The following is a 24,474-nucleotide window of genomic DNA, read 5'->3' on the forward strand; positions in this document are numbered from 1 at the left end:
ATTTGTATTTGGGGTAAAAATATATAAATTTAGACGAGTAAGGACTTAATGAGGATTTTGGAAGGCTTGAGGACTTAATTACAAGGAAATAAATTTTTTGGAGTCAATTTAGGTGTTAATTAGAAGAAATTGAAGTTTGAAGACTGAAACTGAACTTTGAAAAGTTTAATTGGTCATTAATGGTTTAATTATAAAAAATTAAAGTTTGATAGCTAATTAGGAGTTTGACTGAACAAATTCAAAACTAATAACCAAATCATTAAAGGCACGAGACTTCAAGAGTTAAAATTGACTAAATCAAGGGGTAAATTGAATAAAATTGAAAGTTTAATGGTCAATTAAGGGTCCAAATACACAAATTAGAAATCAAATACCAAGATAAAAATGACGTTAAACTCTGGGGTTGATGATTGAGTTTGACACGGGTTAAATTGAATGAGATTAAGAGTTTAGAAGGCAATTTTGGGTACAATTAAAAATAATTGGAAGAATATGAACTAAAATGAATTCTATAGAAAAAACTAAATGAAATTAGTGTAGCTCTACGAACATATCAATATTCATTGAAATAGTGATTTGATAAGTAACCTCTCGCCCAAAAAACCTTTAGACTAGGCAAGGGGGGCAATGTGGTCTTTTCACCATAATAGAATATTTTAAACAATTTATTCAGGGTTAGGTTAATAGTTTTATTTTCTTGTATGATAAAATAACTAATATACCCCTACAATAAAATAAGATATGATGCCTTTCAATCAGGGGTGCTATGGCATTTTCAATTTTTTTAAAACAGTTAAATTACTTTAAAGACAAAATCAATATAACTCTCTCATAAAAACTTTTTTTTATCCTATTACATTGATTTTATTATTAATTTGAAAGTTATTTAAGGGAATTATTGTAATTTATATATATTAAATATTATTAAAAAACCTATTGACAGGTGTGAACAACCCCGCATCATTTAGGCAGTGCATGCAGGGTTGTCCCACCATCAAGCATTGCCTTCCAGGGCAGCATTTTGAAGGTCTATACGCTCCCTACATGATAGGGTTGTGTGTGTGTGCCAAACATGTCACTGGTTTGGTACAGGCGATCATTTTTTTATTCTCTCTTTCTTCCTTAAATTCAGTTCCAACCCCTTTAAAATTTCAGACCAGCTCTTTTAATTTTTCCTTCATATTTGGTCAATGTATTTTCTATTACTACTTTTTTTTTAAAAAAAAAACAACAAGCTATAAAATTACAAATGTTTTTCAATTTCAATCCCTTTTATTTTTTACTTTTTCAAATTTGACCCTTATTCTTTTAATTGATATTTGTTTTGTTTAATATCATTGTTTAGAGTGTTCTTTTTTATATAATTTTATCCTCTATAAGTTTTTTTCTATCAGATTCGATCCCTAATCTTTTTATAACTATTTTTTTTGCTTTGACAAGTTTTTTAAATTAATTTTTTTTTTATGATTTCATCTTTCAAAATTAAATTATTCAGGAATTAAGCTATTTAATGAACTCGAGTCTAGGATTTCATAAATTACGAGTTTTAGATATTAGACCGAGTTTAGAAGTTTTGCTCGAGTTTACTTGTTTTTTTTTTTTAAGCTAATTTTTTTTACCATTTTTTTAGAGTTTTACTTTGTTATTTTTTTATTGTATGCCTTCTATGAGATTAGTCTCAGGTTCATGACCAGAGGAGTTACCGATCTCAAAAGTTAATGCATGTTGACTTTTTTTGATACTTTTTTTAAATCAATTTATTTTAATTTCATCGTTTAACATTTAATTTAATTAATTGGAAAATTATCTTCCTACCTTTTTTGTTTCTATTTTTTTTATTAGGTTATCTAAATCATTTGCTCATGGGTGTGGAGTTTTTGGGTTAACCATATCAACTCATATATTTTTCCATTGCTATGAGGTTAGTTCTAGGTTCATGACCAGAGTTACTAGTTTCAACGGTTAATGTATGCTAACTTTTTTTTGTCCTTTTTTAAATTGATTCATTTTAATTTCATCTTTCAACATGTGAACTTCATGATTTTATTCAATTTTTTTTTAACACAATCGCCTTGGTATCACGACCAAGTCAAAGATTTTGCATCTTGACTTGGGTGGGCCCGAATCGAGTTTTTTGACCTTTTTTTTAATTATATATATCTTTTAATTTTCATCTTTCAGCATTTTATTTTCTAGAGATTGAGCTTCATATTGTTTCTTTTCATTTTGCTTTCTATGTAATTACCAAGATCTCATTTAATTTATTAGAAACTGATTTTTGAACTTCTTCCCCGTCTTTTTTTTTTATATATATATCTTTTAGTTACACCCTTCAACATTAAGTTGTTGATGATCCGGGTAGGCTTAGATCGAGTTCTTTTACCTTTTATTTATTATTTTTTTATCAGTTTATTTATTATTGTTGTTGTACTATTTAAAACACTATTTAAATTAATATCTCATGTTTTTTTTCCGCTGAAAAAAATTTGGTGGTTCTGTGGACGTATCTAATATCAGATCTATTTTGAGCATAAAAGTCTAGATCCATAAAACAAGACTAGTACCTTTTGAAGATTTTCTAAGGTATCATCAATGAAAATGCCATTCGTGGGTGACCCAAGTTCTGATCAGAATTCTTCCAGCAACGGAGAGGTTCGAACATGAAGCTTCTAGAAAGAAAGAGATTCTGATAGATGTATATTAGCGTTTGTTATTCTCGGCGAAAAAACAAAAAGCCCCAGCAGAGGTGAATCATTTTTTCAACGAAGAATTGAATCTAATGCATATCTCATGAATGGAAAAGTAGAAAAGTTGTTGAAAAAAGGAAAAGAAAGGAAGGGACTAAACTAAACATTCGATTCAGCTTCTTAATTCTGTAGGAACACATCTGTTGCCGTTTATTAATAACTGCCCTTATGAAAGCCAGGTCAAAAGAATGCTATGGTAATACACACAAGATCGAGAGGGGAAAAAAATTCAAAAAACAAAAAAAAGGCCAAAAACAGGGGTGACGTTTTGCTTCCCCATCTATGAATAATTACACCTTTGATTTTCTGTATTATTAAAACTGTTCTAGGACTATAGTAGTGAAGCTGGAGGTTTTATCTCTTCTGGAAGTTGAGGAACTTGATACCATAGGAAAACAGAAAGAAGAAGAGGACAACCCATCCAAGATGGGCGGCAGCCACGGCAGGAAGAAAGTCATATTCAAATCCCAAGTATCCTTTGAGGAATTCCTTTATTGGCACTTCTTCAGACTCGCCAGGTACGCTGATTGTATTGGTTTTATCACCCACTTGAGATGTCACGAGGCCGTATAATGTCCAAGCCACTGGAGAACACCAGTAGTACCACCTCCACCAAATAGGTATTTGCTGTAATGAATGAGCAAAATTGTTAGTTTTTATTTACACAAGGAAACGAGCAAGGGTTTGGGATGAAAAGCATGCATCATCATTCATCAATTATAAATAACAACATTGCGAATGATTTATTAAATATAATGCAGCTGAGTTTAAGATTGCTTACAGGCCTAGGAAGAAGGAAACCAGAGAACAAGTTCCAGAAGGACGTGAAGAAGGACATGCAAATGGCAGCAATTTGTGGGGCAGGGGTCAATGCAACAACCATCATCCCAAACAATGTGAAGTAAACAAAGCACATGAATATGAAGTAGTAGAACCACAAGAACTTTGCAGCCGTCCACTCGAAGCCCATCATGGAGAAAAGGAGAATGCTATAAACAATAGTTTGTACTGCTACATAAATTGCTTCTATGGCCACCTGCAAGAAATTATCCTGTCAGCCTGAAAGCATGTATAACGACATTTGAGTCCTACTGATCATGGTGAATTAAGAGAAGGATGGAGGATGGGGGTAGAAATTGTCCTGTAAATTAAAAGAGGCCTCCCACATATTTTTACCTGCGCAAATGCGTAAGGCAATGGGGAGTACATTCCAGCTGCTCTTTCGCGATAGAAAACTGTTCTCTCAATAGCAATTATAGACTGCACTCCCGCAGCATTGGTTGCACCAAGGAAAAGCACCGCCGCGTACATGGCTCCGAAAACATTCAATAGATCTTGCTGGCTAAATCTGTTAACAAATCAAATTTACCTGTCAGTATGAGTGCAGAATTGAAAGCAAGAAGATAACATATGGCATTCAAAAAATGTGCGAGTTCTCAAAATCAGGAACGTTTCCCTCCCTTTTGAACAAAATACAGGCTACTCCTGCCGTATACTGGTATAAATTAAGCAATAGTATGGGTACAACAATTATTTTTCAAGACAGAATTCAAAGCCTTACGTCTTCTGTCCTTTGTCCCAAAAGATGAGACCGAATATTATTCCAATGGCTAATGTCATGAACAGACGAATGGCATTATAACGAGGGTTTCTCCAGTAAGACCAATGCTGTTTCCAGAAACAAGCTTTGCATTGAGTAAGAAAAGTTTGGGAGTATTGGGTTCGGAAGTAGAGATCCTTGGATCCTGGTGCTGGTGTGCTTAGCTCTTTGATAATTTCCTGATTCCTCCTGAAAGCATTTCAACATAGAAAATAAGAAGAAAACTAGAAAACTCTAGGCAATTTATGGCTATCATGATATATCCAGGCTTACTGATAGAGAGAGGAGTTGGCATATTGTTCTGCGAAGTCTACATCCAGTTGTGCCTCCATTGAAGGAGCACTAATTTCGAGCATCCATGTTGCAGGGTTATACGCATCTCTTATCTTGGGAACACCTGGGACAGCCTGTATTTAAATAAAAATATTAGTTGATATCATAATTTCTGTCTATATGGATGCTTTTGATAATGGTTGTGCGGAATGGCGCAAAATGATCCTTATAGCCAACCTCATCTAGTTTGGGATTGAGGCTTGGTTGTTATATCACAATTTATTTCGCTAGAACTTGAAATAACATTCTACAGTATTAGACTACTTAATTTCAATGCCTGGGAAATGGGAATGATCAGGAGCTATGCATGGACATGAGGCACGATTAGTAACCCTACTATTTATTCCCTAGAAGAAAGGAAAAATTCTTTGATGCTAAAGGAATCATAGATGGAAACAGGACAGGAGAAATTGTCACCTCAAAATATTCTATGAGCTTGTGAGAACGGTGACCAAGAGATCCGGCATAAATGACTTGACCTCCTCTTTTCATCAACAACAGCTGGAACAAGAAAAATATCAAGTTGCATTCAAATTTGACACACACAAAAAAAAGGGGGGGAAATCAAAATCAAAATCAAAAGGCAAAATTCAAAAACTTGAAATTTACCTCATCAAAAGCTTCAAAAATGTCTATGCTAGGCTGATGAATGGTGCACACAACAGTTCTACCTGTGTCCACGGTGTTTCTGACAGTACGCATCACGATAGCAGCAGCTCTAGCATCAAGACCAGAAGTTGGCTCATCCATGAATATGATAGAGGGATTAGCTACCAATTCTACTGCTATGGTCAATCTTTTCCTTTGTTCTGTTGATAGGCCGTCTAAACCTGGAAGTCCAACTAAGGCATCTCTGAGGGGATTTAGCTCAACCAATTCCATAACTTCTTCAACAAACATCTGTGGACCATATAGTGAAGATAATAAGAATAATAAATCGCACAAGGAAATTAAGAGAGGGTAAGATCTCTGAAGAAAAAAGACTTCTCAAAAATCCAGGAATAATTGATTACTGAGAAACATTACATACCTTTCGGGTTTTTGTATCTATATCTTTAGAAAGACGGAGCCAGGCTGAGTACAGAAGAGATTCATAAACAGTAACACGAGGTGAATGAATGTCATTCTGTTCACAATAGCCGCTCACACGAGCAAATGTCTCTTGATTCTTTGGATAGCCTGAGATGTTAATACTTCCTTCAATGTAACCACCGGTCTTCCTTCCAGCTAACACATCCATCAAGGTGGTCTTCCCAGCACCACTTACGCCCACAAGTGCAGTCAATATCCCTGGTCTAAAAGCACCACTAACATCTCTGAGCAGTTGAAGACGCTCTTCATCAATTCCTTGACTCTTCATTTCCTGGCATGGAAAAAACAACCTTTGATCTCAATGTCCAACAATATAAACTAAGTTTTTTTCTCTAGGGGAACATAAGCTGCCTGCAATTCATCTTTAACATGGGAAGAAGTTTTTATTTTATTTTATTGTAAGTTGAAAATCAGTTTAACTCTTCAATGCATTAAAACAAATCAAGAACCTTCATGTGTTCCAGAGTTGAAACTTTTTGCCAGTAGCAGTGAACTTTCAATGTTACCTAAGGGTGAGAAATTTACATTTGAAAATGTTATGTATTAGGCTAATATGTTTTCTAATCAAGAACAATGTACACATGTTTCCTGACATGACACTTTCAGGAGATCCGCAACATCCCTGGTTATACAGATCGAGTGTATCTCGCACAGAAAAAAGAAGTTTCAAGAACAAAAAACTTCGGTGTAAATGCCCCAAAAAATGAAAAACTTGATGACGACTTACATCAGGCATATCCACATAGTAGCTCACATGGTTGAATGCAAGTGAAAGGGGTTGGAATGGCAGAACCATTCCTCTTTTTGTTGAATTATCCACTGCGCCACCAATTTCTGTAGAATTTCTCGTTGCCATAGGAATACCTGTAATTGATCACAGAATAAAATATAATATCCTAGAAGCTCGATTCCACAAAATAAGCATGTTTACAATAGCAACATGTAAATGTCACGACTGTGAATTTCTCCATTTTCCAGACACTTATTCATTCCAGTCGGAGGGCACAGTTGAGGTAGTTGGGATTTTCTGAACATTGGACTGGGATATGTTAATATCATCACAATATCAATCTTCTCAACTAATACTCATGTTCAGGCATATTGTATGCTACCTTCTTGAATTAAGTTAGAGCCATAATTAACTTGGTGAAATGTGCTATATCTGCAAAAAGTGAAGGGAGGGGGGACAACAGAAAAGGAAAAGGCTTTGAAAGTGTCAGACCTTCTGCTCTCTGTTGTCCAGATGATGTCTTCTTATTCTTCTTCGCATCGTCATCCACAACGACAGCTTTTGAGTCACCCAAAGCTGAAAGAGAATTTCCATACATTTGTCATATTGAAATTTCATCTCCATCCAACAACCCAGAAGGAGCATCAGGCTGAGTGACTTACGGTTCAAGAAAGTCAATGCTCCAATAAATAAAACGTTGAATAAAAGCGAAAACCCAAAGAGTGCTCCGATACAAATCCAAAACCAATAATCATCAGTAAAGAAGCCTCTAGCCTTCAGAAGCACTTTCCCAACAGTTTCTCCAGCGAAATTAGAGTCCGTATTATTCTGCAATTAAAAAACGTTATAGAACTTTGATGATGATTTATTTTTGGCGCAAAAAGCTTGCAGGCTCCATAACATCCATTTAAATTTGAAATTAAGAGAATATTGTATCTATAATAGAATGAAAATATAAATTAAGACATCTTACCACACTCCATCTTTCGTCAAGGAATTCATTCATGACAATGGCATTCTGTCCATACATCATAGGAGAGGAATAGTAGCCCCAGATCATCCACGGCTCAATGTCGTCTGTAGCCAAAGGGTGAAAAGAATGCTTAACTAAATCATTTCCTTAGAGAGAATCTAAAGGATTCACAGGTTTTGTTGAAAGGAATAGCAAGTTGATTAGATGGTGTTTTGCATTAAATACTAGATGCAATCGTAAAAGGGCTGTCTGTTTACCTTTGGCAACAATGAATCCTCCGAGCACGAAAACCAAAAGCAAGGTGAAGGTCCCTAGTGTGTTTGCAACGACTTGTGTTCTTCCAACAGCAGCAATGAAACGAAAGAGGGCCAGAGCCATCTGATGTATGCAAAAAAATGCAAGGAACTGTCTAAAGAACCTGAAGAAAACAGAGGAGATGTTTGTTGGTAAAAGTTATTGAAGCGATTGTAAATTCACTCAATATATTTATCCTAAGAATTAGTACATGAAAAAATAAAATGAAAATCTAACATCTAACTAAGAGGCCATCCGCAACTACATAAAGGAGAAAAAAAAAAAGTTCCCAGCAAGTGCAAATGGAGTTCAAATGAAAAGGAGTTGGGAATTGCAAAACTTCAAACCCTTCTTACCTGCTAGCAGAAGGAGCGAAACCAATTGTGTAATATGTTAGGATAATCCATATCGCTGATTCCATTAACGATAATGGAATCCTGAGTACCCATATTGGTAAGCCGAAAGCCCACGCAGGAAAGAACAAGAAATCCCTCTGTTTATAGAAGACAGGGAGCCTGAAAACTGTCATTGAAAGTTCTGCCATCCCATTAAACATCACATTGACTAGACTGAAAAACAATGCTCCAAAATATTTTTGTCCACCTAGTACAGTCCCCACTTTCATTTCTGTCCGAAAAAACACTGTGAAGGCAATTATTGACATGATTGTTATCTGGGTTGTTTTGAATATATACAAAAAAGAGTTCCGCTTCATCAGCAGCCACTCTCTTGAGAAACATGCCCTGAACAGCTCCCAATTTGAGATGCCATACTTCTCTGTGACCAATGCAGCCGGATGGGCCCTTGATTTATCATAAGGAGTCCTAAGATCTGAAGCAAGTTGTTGGCCGACATGAAAAGAGTTGAAACCTTGCACAAACTCAAGAACTGAAATAAATCTGTAAGGTATATTCTTTCTGAACCAATATTGTTCCTGGTCCTTCTTGGAAGTTACTTCTTGCAAAAAGTCAGCAGCTCCTTTCCTATCAGGGCATCTGAAACCCATGTGTTCAAAGAATTCAAGGACATGCTCGCGTGGACCTTGATAGACAACCTGACCCTCTGAAAGCAGGATAATGTCATCAAAAAGCTCAAATGTCTCTGGTGCTGGCTGTAGGAGAGAAACTATCATAGTTACATCCATGGTATGGACCATTTGCCTCATGAACTTGCAAATCTGGAAAGTAGTGGCACTGTCCAACCCTGTAGATATTTCATCCATTAAAAGAACCTTTGCTGGTCCCACCAACATCTCTCCTGCATTCAGTTTACACGATGCGTCTTAGCAAGCAACATTGTCAAAAGGAAAACTTTATTGAAGAAGAGCAAATGGAGAAAAATGAGTTTTCAGGAGCATAGACATTATAGGTTTCCAAAAGCAGAGTTTACTGTAAAGATAACCGGTACAGCTGGTGTTTGAACAAATTTTGAGAGAACTGACAACAAGCATTATTGATACTAGTAAGTGACAAATGGGATCGCAAGAGAGTGGATTTTTCTATGTTCAACAGTTAGTTAAAACTACTGAGGAGGGGGGGTGTTACCGGTAGTCACACGCTTCTTCTGCCCTCCAGAAATACCCCTTTTCATGTCATTCCCAACCAAAATATCAGCACAAATATCCAATCCGAGTATCTGCAGTTAAAGATTCTTAAGGAGTCAATCTTGCAACTTGAGTTGTTCAATAGAGTAGCAAAATAAAGGTAAGAACAGGATGGAGATGGACCAACTTTAAATGCAGAAAGCAACCAAACCTTGAGAGTATAATCAGTGACCAAACTATGTTCCTGTCCTGACATTGCTGTGGCTTTCATGAACGCGTCAATTTCTGGATCTGGCTTAATTCCTGCTTCTTTCTCACGCCTAGAGAGTTCCGCCAGCAGTTCATACCTCGTGCCCACACCTAAGCAGCGTCCAGAAAAATCCAATGTCTCTCTGACTGTCATTTCTCCATAATGAAGATCATGCTGACTAATGTAAGCACAACTCCTCTGAGGAACAAACTCTTTCAATTCATGCCCACAATAGGTGATCTTCCCGGATGACTGTTCACAAAGAGAAGATTAAACAAGTTTAAACTGAGATTAAATAACTTATCATACAGCCAGTTAGGCAAAGGGCTAATAAACCGAAAATGATTTAGCTTCAAGATTCATGAAACATACTCTTAGCTCCCGGTGGAGTTTGCCTGCAAGTGCCATTAGCATTGTTGTTTTCCCCGAGCTTGGAGGACCCAGAAGTAGGGCCATCCTGAAAATGACCATGTGAGCAATAATAAACGCGAGTATTAGAAAAACCAGACTTCATTTTTCCATCAGATAAACACAAGATGAAAGAAGATGAAGAACAGATATTCAGTATACAAGCATCCACCCCCCCACACGCACACCCCCCTTTTGCCATCATCCTGTTCCTACTAATAGAGGAATTAGAATATATCAATCCGTAGTTTCAGAAAAATACCGTGATGGTTTGACAATTCCACTGATATCTTGAAGAATCTGAACTGTTCTCTTCTTTGATGGAGCAAGCCCAACCAATCCAAGAATACTCTAATGTACACAAGAAATTAGAACAGAAACACAGAATAAGTAATCATCCATATTTCACTTGATCAAAATGGCATACACAAAACAACTATATAGCTCATGTCAATAATCATTAACAAATTTAATCATAATCAATTCAAAATGAGAACAAAGCTTCAAGAAAAAATAAATTCACCACCCTCTTTTTATAATCAGTAAAAAAGAAGAAGAGGAAGAAGAAGAAGCACCTCTACTGCATTCAGCGTGGCATTAAGTAAGGTAGGAAGTGCTCTGCTCCCAACAAAAACTTCACCCTCCACTGATAAGTGCTGAAATCGAACTTCAATTTTTGGAATCTCAATCCCCACCCTATACATGGAGAAATTAATTAAACCTCTTAATCAAACAGAAAAAAGGAAAAGGAAAAGGAAAAATTATATACCTATCAGTCCTGTCTCTAACTCTCCTCAGAAACTTTTCATTGTCTTCTTCAACAACTCTAAGTATGTTCTCCATCAACTGCTTCTTATCTTGCATTCCAAGCCTTGTTACATCAACCTCACTTTGAACCATTCTTCCATTATCAAGTACCTGCCTTAGAACCCCTTTCCTCATCCGATCATAAGTCGGCAATCTCTCGATAGCTGCCCATCGCAGCTCCTCCTCGTCGTCCATCTGCTGCTGCCTCCTCCCGCTATTCTGGCTGAAAACGTCCACCGGTGCAGTCCATGCTTCTCTTATGCTAGCAGACGCCCAGCTCCTGTAACTAAAGCTCCTCCTGCTGCTGCTGCTCATTGATCTTGCCAGATCATCTCCGGCTAAAACTGCCGCCATCTTTGCACGTAGTTATAAAAACAAAACCAGTAGTACGTGTCTGCAATTCTGCCCTGTTGTCTTTATAACTAAGCTATACTTAATGATTTTAACAGCTACAAGTAGTAAATAAAACTCGATCTGACTGATTCTACAGGTATTTCACCATTCATGGTTGGGGAAAGAAACCTGAAACTCCACCAAGAGGACCCATGACTCTCTGTCTCTTAACATTGAAAGAAAGCGGCAAATGTGGATGTTAAGAATTAGTGGAAAGACTATTTAAAAGAGGAGAATGGGAAATAACCACCAAGTCAATTGGAGGGCTGGCTGGGTAGTCTCCAGTCAAGTTGCCGGCTTTTATAATTTAAGTTTGAATAGCACGACTTCTCCCCCTCCCCATCAAAGTTTATTATCTTCTCCACAGTACTGTGAAAATTCGAAGGGAAAGCATCAATGCTAGCCGTCTCCCTGTTTTTTAGTTTATTAGCGTTTGATTCTTTACGTTGTCACGCCTTGTTCTAGTAGCCGGTACCTTTGCCATTCAACCGTCCATTTCTTCTCTCATCCGCCATGAACGAGTCAGTCAACAAAGAAATTTCGTCTTCAAAAAACACCCGCATCATTCCTTTATTATTAATTAATATTATTGGAATAAAGAAAACCAGTTTATATAATATTTTTTTCAGGCGGCATAATTGATCTGCCGAGGTGGATGGAGGCCCACATCCTCCTTGCACCTGATATTTAATAATCATAATGTTTAGCAGCCTCCAGCCTCTCCCACCGTTAGTGGTCGTTCCGTTAATTGCGTCGGCTTCTAGAAAGTCAAAAGGATGTGGATGAGTTCGGCAGAAAAGCGCTGCTTTATTATTTATTAACTAGTAAATAGTAAATATCATTTATATATTTATGTTTTATGTCCGTATGTATCATGCTGTATTGAAAAAAATTAAATATTATATATATATATATATATAAAATTAGAATCGGTATATTTTAAGTTGAATTTAATAATATTTATACACTATTTATTAGCCATCAAATCCAAAAAAACAATACTCACGTGTAATCCATTCCTGCTTACCGCTGCCGGCCACCATGCGAAAAGAAAAGTAACGCCATAATGTTTGAGTGCCTTTGAATCCCCCCCGTGTAACGTGAATTTCCACTGTAAATGCGCACATTCACCAGCTCAGCGCATTCAAGGAAAGGTCAATTCTAGAATGCCTCGTCACCTCACTCGGACACTCGATGAGGGAAACGATAAAATAGACAGCAGTGATGGCGGAAGCAGGGGTGGTATCGTCGTGTTGCATGGTGGAGGTTGCTCATCGAGTTTTCGGTCCCACTAAGCAGCAAGTGGATGACAAAATATCATCACATGAAATTAATGAAGACACACAAAATAACACCGACAATTTTTCACATACTTTTTAATAGATATATTTTTTCTACTCGATAAAAAATATGTTAGTGTGAAGTCAAAATATATACATTGATTTTTCAATTGCTTTGTATGAAATACTAGATGAAAATACTTTTATATATTATTATATTATGAATTATTATATTCTTTAATAGAGATTTTTTTAGAAAAGCTATTATAATAGTTTGACGGAAAAAACTGTCATATAATGATTTTTATAGAAATAAAATCACATAAAAATAGTTTATTAGAAAACACAGAATACCGTAGCATATTTTATTATATGTATAAAAGAAGTAAAAATAAATTTGATAAATTCAAAATTAGGAAAATAGAGAGAGAGAGAGAGAGAGAGAGAGAGAAACAAACTAGGGAGCAGGGATGGAGGCCTATGCATGCTATCCTCGCGGAAAATTCAAAATATCAGAGCATATTTTATTACATGTATAAAAGTAATAAAAACAACTAGTTGATAAATTCAAAATTAGGAAAAACAAAAAAGAATAAAGAAGAAACGTGGAAAAGCAACGCCGGAAGCTTCTATTCTTTTCCATCTTTTAGTCAAATGTACTATTCTTAAATCTGTTTTCCAGAAAATACTCCTCAATTTTCTAAATAACTATTAACGTGGATATGTGTGTTATAAAAACTGATTTAACTGAGGTTACGGATGATCCATATCAATTCATCTTTAATTTCTTTATTTTATTTTTAAAAAATATAAAAAACCGAATTTTTTTCATTATCCAGATTGACGGGTTGATCCACCCGGCCAGATGAATCTTATAACCAGGTTCTCTATTGCCACGTCATCAGTAGTCTTCTATGATCTTTTAATATAAATGAAAACAGATGCGCTCAGCATTGATTTATTGTGGTTAGCTATGTGTACGTTGATGTTATTATTATTTTACCAATTGTGTGATGACAAAGCCGGTTATTTATGAATACTAGTATAATGCCCACGTGTTGCTATAGAGCACTTTTTAAAATATATTTTTATTTAATTATATTATATAAACTAAAATAGATATTTGTAAAAAATGTAATGATTAAAATTCTAGAGGAAAAATACTTTTTAGTTAAAATTATCTTCTTCTATTCATGTAATTGTTTTTGACAATAACATATATATTTTTATTAGCAGAATGATTTATTAAATACAAATTAATGACAATTCAAAAAATATTTGTCAAGATTCTAGTGAAAAAAAATCACTACACAAGAGAAGGAATTTTTCTCCCATCTCACTCTCAACGCCAGGTTCTTTAAAGGACAAAAAGGGACAAGGGCATAATTTGCTAGAATGAATGGTGGCTCAGAGACTTTCTTCTAAGCCAAAATATCCGGAAACTGCCCAAAAAGATTCAAAAAATGATTCCACTAACAGATTTGTTGTGCTTATTAACGATGAAGAGCAAGGAATTGATGATCTAATATCAGTGGATATAGTAGATAGATTTTAAGACGCAAAGATAATTATCTTTAAATATTAATTTGTTTTATTATATTTGCGGCCAAATTAAAACAATATACTTTCAAGATATATTAAAACCTTAAATTTATAGACAATAACTTCTATAAGTTTATTAAGTAATTCTGTGTTTTGCTTACGATAAACATGAACATAAAATTTGTAAAGAAAAATTAGGAAGAGAAAGAGATTGTTTTTAATTAATTTTTATTAACATCAAATTGATATTTATTAATAAAATAATATCTTTTTAGACCAACGTGTATGTAAAGTTTAGAAACACACCTCTTCATACCAATATATATGTAGAGTTTAAAAGGCAATTTATTATTCAAATTACTTGATTAATTTGACAAGAAATGTCATGCATAATTATTACATTAATTAATTCTAAAAACTAATTACCTTTAATTAATTAATTATGAAAATAATAATAATAAATCATTTATGTCACGGCCAGGTGCCGTTATATATATATTGGCTTTCCTCTGACATCTAAATTTATTAATTTTATATCTCTTAACAAAATCTCTTACTTTTACTTTTTAAACGTGGGATAAATTACTTTTGAAATAACTAGTATAAAAATTATATTTTAATAATACATGAGGGAAATATTTTCACGATGGGTGCTTCGTACCAACAAGATCCGTCATCTAGCGAAGCCCATCCCCCCGGAGAACACCTAAAGTGCCCAAGCCACGAATCATGTCACGTGGTAAACCAAGTCTTACAGCCCCATCTAATTCCACTGAATCAACATCTCAGGCCTAAGGCGTGACCTCCCATGAGCCATAGTGCTCATAAGAACCCTTCCAATGAGCCCATTCCTTCAGCTGTTTATGGGCTGCCAACGTACTCCAGCATGCTGCGAGTACCATAATAATAGAAAAATGAAATTTAAAAACGCTTTTGAAAAATTCCCAGTTATAGCAGGCAACTAACTAGTTTTGTCTAAATTACTTTTCCTATGATAACTTTTGTCGGGGGCCTTGACAGTGCCATGATAATAGAAATAATGAGTTTTTCTTTTCTTTTTTAAAAAACAGGGCAGTAAGTTAAAATACTTTACAAATCAGTATAATACATTTTACTTAGTTGCACCATTCCAGTTTGGAAACACGGAAGAATTCGTGTTTTTAAAAGTTTTAAATTTTATTATTTTTATTAAAAATTATTTTTTTCTAAATATTTTAATATGTTAATTTTAAAAATAATTTTTAAAAATAAAAAAAATATTATTTTAATATAAAAAACATTTTAAAAACAACCACAATTACACCTACAAACAAACAATTACAATAATCCAATTAAACATAATTAGATTATTGCGCCGCTCGCAGTGGCGCATTTTTGTTGTGCGGTGCCTGTGGAAGAGGCGCAACTTGCCAAGGAAAAAAGAAGAGGCTAGTTGCGCAGCTCTTATTGGCTCAATTAGCCAAATTATCCAATGACCATATTAATCGAAAGCAATAAGCCAGCATAAAAAATGGTCTTGTCTTGGTACTTGTGTAATAATGACATGCCCAAAACTAATTGAATGCACGAGGCCAAAACAAAAAACAATTGGTTTTATCTTGGTATTCATATGGAATAATAATGACATGTCACATGCTTATTATTTATCTTGGCTAATAATGAATGGGTGTCTTTATTATGCGTAATGAAGGGAAAATAATAATAAGGAAACTGCTTTCTAGAAATTAGAGGGGGGAATATGGCTAGTCCCCCCCGCCTCCGGTGGGAGTGACGAATAAGCCAGTTTTTTTTTCTGAAAAATTATATAATTAGCATCTAAAATATAATTAAATACATAGCATAAGATTAATATCTATTGGTGAGATAATATAATTTAGAGATTCTATTATTCAAAAACGTGACATTTTAATAATATCACGATTCAGAACATCAACAGTAATAAAATGTCGTGTCTCATTTAGAACCGTCATATTATTCAGGAGATTATTTTGATAAACGACTGGATATTTGATAAAATAGTTGGACAGTAGTCAAAACGGTCTAACTGTTTTGGTTATAGTAAGATTTTGACATATTTTTGTGTTTTAAACCTGAAAAAGTTTATAAAATCATAGTTTTCGTTAATTTTAAATTTTATTTACTTTATGATTTTAGAAAGTTAAGATTTTATATTTTTTATTAAAATCTGGACAAAGTTATTTCTATATAGAAACTATACTTGAAAAAATTTGTCCCGCTAACAAAACCCTACAAAAAACCACAATCAACAGATTCTAATTAAGCTTAACATGTTCTCATATTTCATAATCATAAGTAGCCTCATGAATGCAACACATGCACATGCAAAATGAATAAAAAATAATTTAATATTCAAGTAATCTAAAAATATATAAACATAACTTATCTATATACCCATGTTTACGTTGTTTACTAAATGATTTATGCTCATCAATAGCACGACTGGATCCAGCTCTTGCTCCTGTGTGAGTGGTCTCATCCTCTGTCACAACATCATTAAAAGTTAGCCTCTCATCAATAATAATGGCGGTGGCAACAAAGAGAACGATGGATTTTCAATACAAAAACATCAAATGATGCTTTAAAACCAGAATGAGTTTGATTTTTAGTTGTTTTAAAGGAAAAGTCTAAGTGATTAACGAGTTTTTTAAGAGAGAATCGAGGAAGACGATGAGTTTTTTTTCGAGAGAGAAGGAGCGTTGTATGTTTTGCTGGTATTCGATCTATTTAAATTTTAATTGATATTGTACTTTAAAAACATGATATTTAATAGATATCGTAATCTAAAAGCGCAATAAAATTAAATATGTAATTCCACTAAATCTTTCACAAGCAGTACCATTCCCTTAAATTTTCAAGTTTATTATAGTAATTTAATAAAAAAAAACTTTTTTGTAGCTAGTTGGGCCACGAGCTTTTTCTTAAATGTGCTGGTTTACAAAAATAAATAAATTGCTGTGTTATTTCGAGAAAAACCCCCAAAAGAATTGGTGATGACAAGAAAACCATGTGGTTAGATCACAAAAACCTTGAAACGTTCTGTCGGCCAAACAGAAAAAAAAATGATTGACAGAAAAGTGTCAATATCAGGTACGGATTTTTTTTTTCCCGTGAAAAAACGGTACAGAAATGTTGAAGGGTTATTGGATGGAAGGCATGCATAACAAAGATCAATATCTTTAGTTTAAACGAAAGACATTATACATTGGCTACCGTAGCAGGTTTAAGTTAAGGTATGGACAAAGGTTTAAGATACTCATTTAATTCTTAAAAATAAATAATATATATTTATCAGTTATATTTTATAAAATAAAAATTGTCATTCACTCAACAAAAAATTCAAAATATAAAATGAAAATTATCTAGGACCTCACTTATCAGATATATATATATATAATAATAATTTTTTAAAATATTTTAAAAATTCTCATTTTATTTAAAACTCCATTTACATTAAGCTGGCTCTGTTGGCTAGGAAATCCTACAATGTGCATCGTAAATGATTTTTCCTAAACCAATGAGAGGTTTGATAATTCAATCCTGGGAAAAAATGGCGTTATTACAAGTAAAGTTTCCTGTACAAATTCATTAAGATATACGCTAACAACTTGAGGCCAAATTAGATTTGCGAGCCTTCATTGTGCCATTCACTATGCCACGTCAAAAAAAAAAAAAACCTCAAGCGATAGAAGCATATTTAAATTAAAAAAAATGACTCAGCATAAACATGAGTGAGTAAAAAAATAATAATTTAATTACACAGTAAAAGAAAAGATAATATACATTTAATGAACAAATAAGAACACAAAAAAATAATAGGAAAACTAAAAAAAAAAGTCATTGAAACAGAAAAAATGATGAACTTATGATTTCAGCCAAACAAATAAAAAAAACTAAAATAAAAATTTAACTTGAACCAATTTAAATGAGTATGTCAATTGTACAAGCCAGATAATGAAATCAAAATAAATTAATAGAAAATAAATAAAAAATAATAATATTTAATTTAAAACAAATTAAACATAGAGAGATGCAATTAAAAAATAATAATTAAAAAAACAAAAAAAACAATAAATCATAAAAATAATTTAAATTTTGCTACTTGAATCATACAAATAAGATAACCTTATAGAAGATAAATCAGAAAATATTATAAAATTCAATTAAAAATTAATTTTAAGTTAAAGGACACAACATAACACATATTAAAAGATTATGAATTTAAAAGTAATTAAGTTATCTTACTATACTAAAAGAATAATAATAATAATAAAAAGACTAAAAAAAGCTTTTGAATGTAAGTTTATTTAAGGGGTAACAAAGTAATTTTATTGTGTAAGAAAAAAAAGAAGTAATCAGACCAATCTTAGCTTGAATCACGATGAAAAACTGTATTGCTCCTAGGACTTAGTTGGAAGATTTATGATTAAACGATAAATCTGTTATTATACTATTACAATTAATAATATTATCATGTCCAGCTTATGATTTCGTTAATGTTACGTATTTACTATAGTACACTTAAATCCCTTCGGTCTCTGTACCTTCAGGTTCAATTGTCTATTTAAAATTGTTTAATAAATAAATAAACCGTTCAGACAAATTGTTTCAAAAGTGTCCTTGTCATCCGATAAAATAAAAGGAGCACAGTAGATCGGTCTGTGCATATTTAAGTTCAATACAATCGGCAAGACTAGTCTCTCTGTGATGTCCGTCGTCGATTCCATCATGACACACGTCTACATCTATCAGCATCCCCAAATTTTTTTCTCTTACGTGAGTCCCACAAGCATGAATGGTGGGACCCTTCACTACAAAATAATCAGAGCCCAGCCAAAGCCCATACACTCCACAGCCAGTGTATGACTACCAAACAAAGAACACGAGCAGCTGCATTACAGCAAGTAAAATTATATGTCCTCTCTCTCCCCCTCTCCCTCTCTCCATCCCTCTCCTCCTGGCCTTCTTCCCAAAATGCTCAAACCCTGACCCTATTAGGGTTTTCAGCTCCCAAATCTAATTCCTCATCGCCATATTTCTCTCTCTCAGGTTTGCATCATTATACCTCCATCTCTCTTTACATTTTTGCTTGTGCTACTACTTTCTCTCTCTCTCTTTTTCATTTTTTTTATTGCATATATATGTAAATTATTTCTCGTCTCTTTGTTTGCCTGCCTTTTCTTTTTGCCTTCGATCTTACTGTTATGTATGGAATCTGATTCATGAAAAATCAAATAAAAAAAATAGTTGAAGTTTTAATAATCCTGGAGCTGAGCATTTTCTTTTTAAGTTTGAATGTTAGCTAGCTCGATCCACATTTATCATTATTATTTGAAATTATGAACAATGTAAGAGGAGCTTTGAATCTTAATCTCACATAAATCAAAGTAAATAAAAAGAAAAAAAAACTATTACATAAAAGTAATCGAATACACAAAGTAACTTGAATTTTTTTCTAATTTTCAAATGCACCTTTGTTAGTAATTGTATGCGTCCGTGTGGATTTGAGAGCGTTGAATTTTAGAAATCTGGTGAAATGGACAATAATTAGTTTTAATAGTATAGCAAGTTGAATTTATCAGTATTCTGTTGCATTGCGCGTCCCCATTTTGTTGTGGTTGTGGGAATTATTGGATTGTATTATAGGAATTCCATTTCTGATTAATTTCTGTTATTTGAACTTTGGTGAACATCAGGGCTTTGGATATTGCAGTTTGAAGTGAGATAAAGGAGCTAGCAGACCATTCAAACTATATAATCAAACAAAGGTCTGAAGTATATTTCTCATTTTTAGGTCTTCAAAATGTTCAACTAATGGATTAGTATAAAACATTGAGGCTATATTTGAACCGGGACAAGAAATTTGGTGGAGTAAAAGTGGCTTGCATAATGGGGTCTTATCCTGGTACTTGTGAAATTGTTGAGGCAGGGGAAGAGCTGGATTCAGTTGAGCATTCTAAAAGAGCTTATCAATCTTATTCTGGATTAAGAGAGGGTGGTGATGGCCGAAAGCATCCTGTGCTAAAACTGGGATCCAAGGATTCTTTGGAAGATGATATCAACCAGCTTTTTGAGACTATCAGTCTTAAAAATTCATCCAAAGGTTTAGGTCTTTCAAGTCAGGCTGGTACAAGTGCAAGTCCTTTAAGGAAAAATGCTATGAAAAGACCGATTACAGTAGGTGTGCCTCGTTCACCTGCGATTGGAAATTCTGAGCCTGTGTCTCTGAAGCAGGCATTACGGGAGCTATGCATTTCTAAGGCATCAGAAATGGCTGCTATGAAGAGGTCATCGAAGTCGGCGAACTCTCCAGGTCTCTCAGAATCTGGAAGGATAAAGAGTTTGTATAATTCAGTAATAGTTGAAACAAGTAGACCTGGGCTTCCCATAGTTGAAATATCTTTGGTTCCGGAAGAAATCAAGTCAAACGTTTCTGAGAAGTTGCCTCCGCAACTTCAGGTGCCCAAGATAAAATCATCGAACCAGAGTGCTCAGTCTTCTCCTCGGTTCCTTGCATTGAAGTCACCTAACCAAAGTGCCAATTCTTCTCCTCGATTTGTTGTTCCAGCTACGCAGGATGCTATTATGACCTCATCAAGGCAGAGCGAGATTGTTTCTGCATCTCAAAAAGTCAGACCTCAAGCACTAAAATCACCAAACCAAAGCTCTCTTTCTTCCCCTAGGTATGTTGGCCAAAGCATGCAAAATGGTATTGAGACCACACAGATGCATAATGGGACTGGTATTGCACCAAGAAAAATTGGAAGTCAAGAATTAAAATCAACAGCTCAAAGTGTTTGCTCTTCTCCTCGATTTGCTGTTCCAACCTCACAAAATGGTACTGGGATCGCATCAATGCAAAATGACATGGTTTCTGCATCAAGACATTCTGAAAACCAAGCTCTGAAGATGGAGAAGGTGCTGAAAAAGAAGCATACACCTGCTATTTCTCTATCTCATTCTGTTGATAATACCTTAGAGCTAGATATGGATGTTCCCACTTCAACCAAGGCAGCAGGTAAAGCACCAGCACAAAGATTTGGTCGTAAAGGCAGGTTTCACTCAGCATCTTCTTCGATCAATGGAAACAGGGCAACCAAGTTCACCAGAAACACTCCACGTTTAGCTAAACCAGCTTTAAGGAACAAGAATTCAGTGAAGAAGAAAATAAAGCAGGGTGCGACTTCTTCTGCTTGCATTCCTAGTGAAGGTAATAACAGCTTGTTTACTAGCACTGGTCAGCTGGTCTGTCAGAAATGCCAACATACTTTTGAAATTGTAGCTGAAGATTCCAACCAAGATTTTCATGCTCCCTTGTCTTCCAGTCTTGATGCTGAAGTTATCTCAAGCAGTAAGAAATCTAAACCAGAATTGACTTCAAGCAACTGTAATAGAAATGGAGCCGTTGGAAAAGTGAAGAAACATTCAAAATCAACACAAAAGGAGGAATTTTCCCAAAGCTCAAACAGTAGCCTTGGTGATCATAGCACTAGTACAAGCAACAGTGATGAGAGCAATGCAAGCAGATTGAGTTGTGGTAACAGGCCCCACATGTCGAAGGATTTCAGATGGGAAGCTATTTGCCGTCTTAAGATGCAACATGGAGTCTTAAGTTTGAGACACTTCAACCTCATAAAAAAGCTTGGTTGTGGGGATATAGGGACTGTTTATCTTGCCGAGCTTTTGGGTTTAAACTGCCTGTTTGCTATAAAGGTCATGGACAATGAATTTTTGGCAAGGCGAAAAAAGATGCCTAGAGCCCAAACAGAAAGAGAGATATTGAGAATGTTGGACCATCCTTTCCTCCCTACACTGTATGCTCAATTCACATCAGATAATTTATCATGTTTAGTTATGGAGTATTGCCCTGGTGGAGATTTGCATGTCCTAAGGCAAAGGCAGCCTGGGAGGAGTTTTTCTGAACCAGCAGCCAGGTAGGATACTCTATGAAAGTCCATAGCTCACATTTGCTTTCGCTGTCGTGTTCCTAATTACACTGCAGAGGGAAAAACAAATAACAGGGATGCAAGAAACACAAATGAAGCCTGAATACTAATTAAGAAATGCATAAAAAGCTGTATCAGATGCAAGAAGACACCATTCTTGCACTAAAATCACCAAAAGCCATTTTCTTAACATCTTCAACATTCAAAATGATTTCTACGTGCTTAACATTCTTCTTTGCCACTCAGTCAAATGTTGCTCTCGTTCCTTATATTCAGCACCATTGCTATGAATTGTCTAGACGGTCTTTACTGTTACATCACCATTTGTGTTTCAAAATCTGCTAGTAGAGTTTTCTTGAAAGGTGAGTATGAGAGCCCTATCGCTTGCTATGCTGGTGTGTTTTCTTCTTTTTTATTAGATCCAGGGCCATGTTCATTGTTTGGTATATTTGTTGCTCAAATTTATTTGTGCACTATCTTGGGCTATTTCCGCTTCAACTTCTGCTGCTCGTTATTGGTGCTCGGTAAAGGTTTGCATGGAATCCAATTGGGCAGCTAAACATCAGTTTGATGTTCTTTTTACACAAAAGTAAAATTCTTCCCTTGGAATTCTGTTATGAGAAGTTTCCAATGGAATTATTTTCGTTTGACTTTTCAGCTTTTACTGTTGATGTTCATATTATAGGTCTTATCCCATACCTAATCTTAACTGGTGACATCTGTAGGTTTTATGTTGCTGAAGTTCTTCTTGCTTTGGAGTACTTGCACATGCTTGGAGTTGTCTACCGGGATCTAAAACCGGAGAACATTCTTGTTCGAGAAGATGGCCATATTATGCTCACCGACTTTGACCTTTCACTGAGGTGCAGTGTAAGTCCAACTCTCCTGAGATCTTCAACCGATTCAGAGCCTGTAAAGATGTCTGGTCCATGTACAGAGTCTAGCTGCATCGAGCCATTATGCATTGAACCATCCTGTCAAGTCCCATGCTTCAGTCCTAGTTTTCTACCTGCTGCTGCAAAAGCAAGGAAGCTAAAAGCTGAAGTTGCTGCCCAGGTTAGATCTTTGCCACAGCTTGTGGCTGAGCCCACAGATGCACGCTCGAATTCCTTTGTTGGGACCCATGAATACCTGGCCCCTGAGATTATCAAAGGAGAGGGCCATGGAGCTGCCGTTGATTGGTGGACTTTTGGTGTTTTTCTTTACGAGCTCCTGTATGGCATAACACCTTTTAAGGGTTCTGGAAATGAAGAAACGCTAGCCAATGTGGTGTCAGAGAGCCTCAAGTTCCCTGATAGCCCTCTTGTTAGTTTTCAGGCTAGAGATCTTATCAGGGAACTGCTAGTCAAAGAGCCGGAGAATAGGTTGGGAACACACAAAGGGGCTACTGAGATCAAGCAACACCCTTTCTTTGAGGGCTTGAATTGGGCACTCATACGCTGTGCCATCCCCCCTGAGGTACCAGAATTGTATGATTTTGGGGTTTCAAAGCATGGACAGAATACCCAGTATTTGGAGTGTAAAGCTACAGGAGAGCTCCTTGAGTTTGAGTTGTTCTAAACGTCGCCTCTCCTTCCCCGTTGTAACTTGTATCTATAAATGTAAATTCGAGAGACTATTGTTGTCAAGTTGTCATTTATGGCATGAGACGTCAATTTGACGGCCGAGGGAGTACTCTAAACAGAGAGACATGTCAATAAATTTGTCGAAATTAGGTTCTCGTGTTTTATGTTGTTGGTATGGATCCCAAGTTGGGAAGTAGGACCGTGTTGAGATTTATGGTCCAGACGTGGCCTTAGGTAATGAAAATTCCTTGTAAATTCCATGACATCTAAAAGACCACAGCAACTTCTCACGTCATATCATTGATCCATTTTAACCCTTCTAGATCATAATTTAATCTCGACTCGTGGATACCGACTCAACTTGACTATAGAATAAATAAATATTTTTTAAATAGTTATTTTGGTTGACAGATAATTTATAGAGTATAAATATTGTAAAATTTAATTTAAAACCTGATTAAATTGAATTATATATTTATAAAACATTTATATTTTTCTTAATATATATATATATATATATATATAGAGAGAGAGAGAGAGAGATAAAACGCATCTATATGTATAATATTTATCATTTAATATACATATATATACTTTAAATATATATACTAATTATTTTATTTTTTATTAAATAATAAATAATAGTGAGTACCTAAAATCCGGAAGGATAGTTTAAGGATATTTAAATTTTTTATCCGATGGATAATAAATAGGATATGAATATCAAGAAATCCGACATATAGGTATCCATTGCCATCCATAAATTTCTCCCTCTTATTAATTTTTCTATTACATATATATCTTTATATATTCATATTTTCTTATATATAATTTTTAATCATTTTTATAAATGAAAATTCCTCTCAAAACTACAAAATAAAAAATATAGAATAAGTTGAAAACACCATAATAAACCCACAAACATAAAATCATTAACATCTTGTTCGGAGCCA

At 34.8% G+C, this 24,474-nt stretch overlaps 2 protein-coding genes across 2 annotated transcripts; one reads left to right on the forward strand and one right to left on the reverse strand.

Moving 5' to 3' along the window:
• Positions 1-2,871: 2,871 nt before the first annotated feature.
• LOC133689578 (pleiotropic drug resistance protein 2-like) lies at positions 2,872-11,758 on the reverse strand. The gene is made up of 20 exons (XM_062109488.1): positions 10,740-11,758; positions 10,546-10,666; positions 10,233-10,321; positions 9,935-10,019; positions 9,524-9,814; positions 9,314-9,404; positions 8,126-9,026; positions 7,733-7,893; positions 7,476-7,579; positions 7,165-7,330; positions 6,995-7,078; positions 6,500-6,636; positions 5,711-6,043; positions 5,290-5,580; positions 5,098-5,181; positions 4,621-4,754; positions 4,309-4,536; positions 3,924-4,095; positions 3,529-3,783; positions 2,872-3,374 (listed from the first exon to the last, which is right to left on the reverse strand). The coding sequence occupies exons 1-20, from the start codon at positions 11,129-11,131 to the stop codon at positions 3,102-3,104; spliced, it is 4,392 nt and encodes a 1,463-aa protein (XP_061965472.1). The 5' UTR covers positions 11,132-11,758; the 3' UTR covers positions 2,872-3,101.
• Positions 11,759-18,879: 7,121 nt separating this feature from the next.
• On the forward strand, positions 18,880-23,784 carry LOC133689672 (serine/threonine-protein kinase KIPK2-like). Its single transcript, XM_062109640.1, has 3 exons — positions 18,880-19,059; positions 19,707-21,944; positions 22,682-23,784. The coding sequence occupies exons 2-3, from the start codon at positions 19,900-19,902 to the stop codon at positions 23,514-23,516; spliced, it is 2,880 nt and encodes a 959-aa protein (XP_061965624.1). The 5' UTR covers positions 18,880-19,059; positions 19,707-19,899; the 3' UTR covers positions 23,517-23,784.
• Positions 23,785-24,474: the final 690 nt, after the last annotated feature.

This window comes from Populus nigra, chromosome 3 (assembly GCF_951802175.1).
Source record: "Populus nigra chromosome 3, ddPopNigr1.1, whole genome shotgun sequence".
Taxonomy (NCBI): Eukaryota; Viridiplantae; Streptophyta; class Magnoliopsida; order Malpighiales; family Salicaceae; genus Populus; species Populus nigra.

Coding starts and splice junctions, on each gene's coding strand:
- LOC133689578 (XM_062109488.1), bottom strand. CDS start 11,131: ATGGCGGCAGTTTTAGCCGGAGATGATCTGGCAAGATCAATGAGCAGC. Junction 4,537..4,620: donor GCCAACTCCTCTCTCTATCA/GTAAGCCTGGAT, acceptor AAATGCTTTCAG/GAGGAATCAGGAAATTATCA. Junction 3,784..3,923: donor TGCCTTACGCATTTGCGCAG/GTAAAAATATGT, acceptor AATTTCTTGCAG/GTGGCCATAGAAGCAATTTA.
- LOC133689672 (XM_062109640.1), top strand. CDS start 19,900: ATGGGGTCTTATCCTGGTACTTGTGAAATTGTTGAGGCAGGGGAAGAG. Junction 21,945..22,681: donor TTTTCTGAACCAGCAGCCAG/GTAGGATACTCT, acceptor TGACATCTGTAG/GTTTTATGTTGCTGAAGTTC.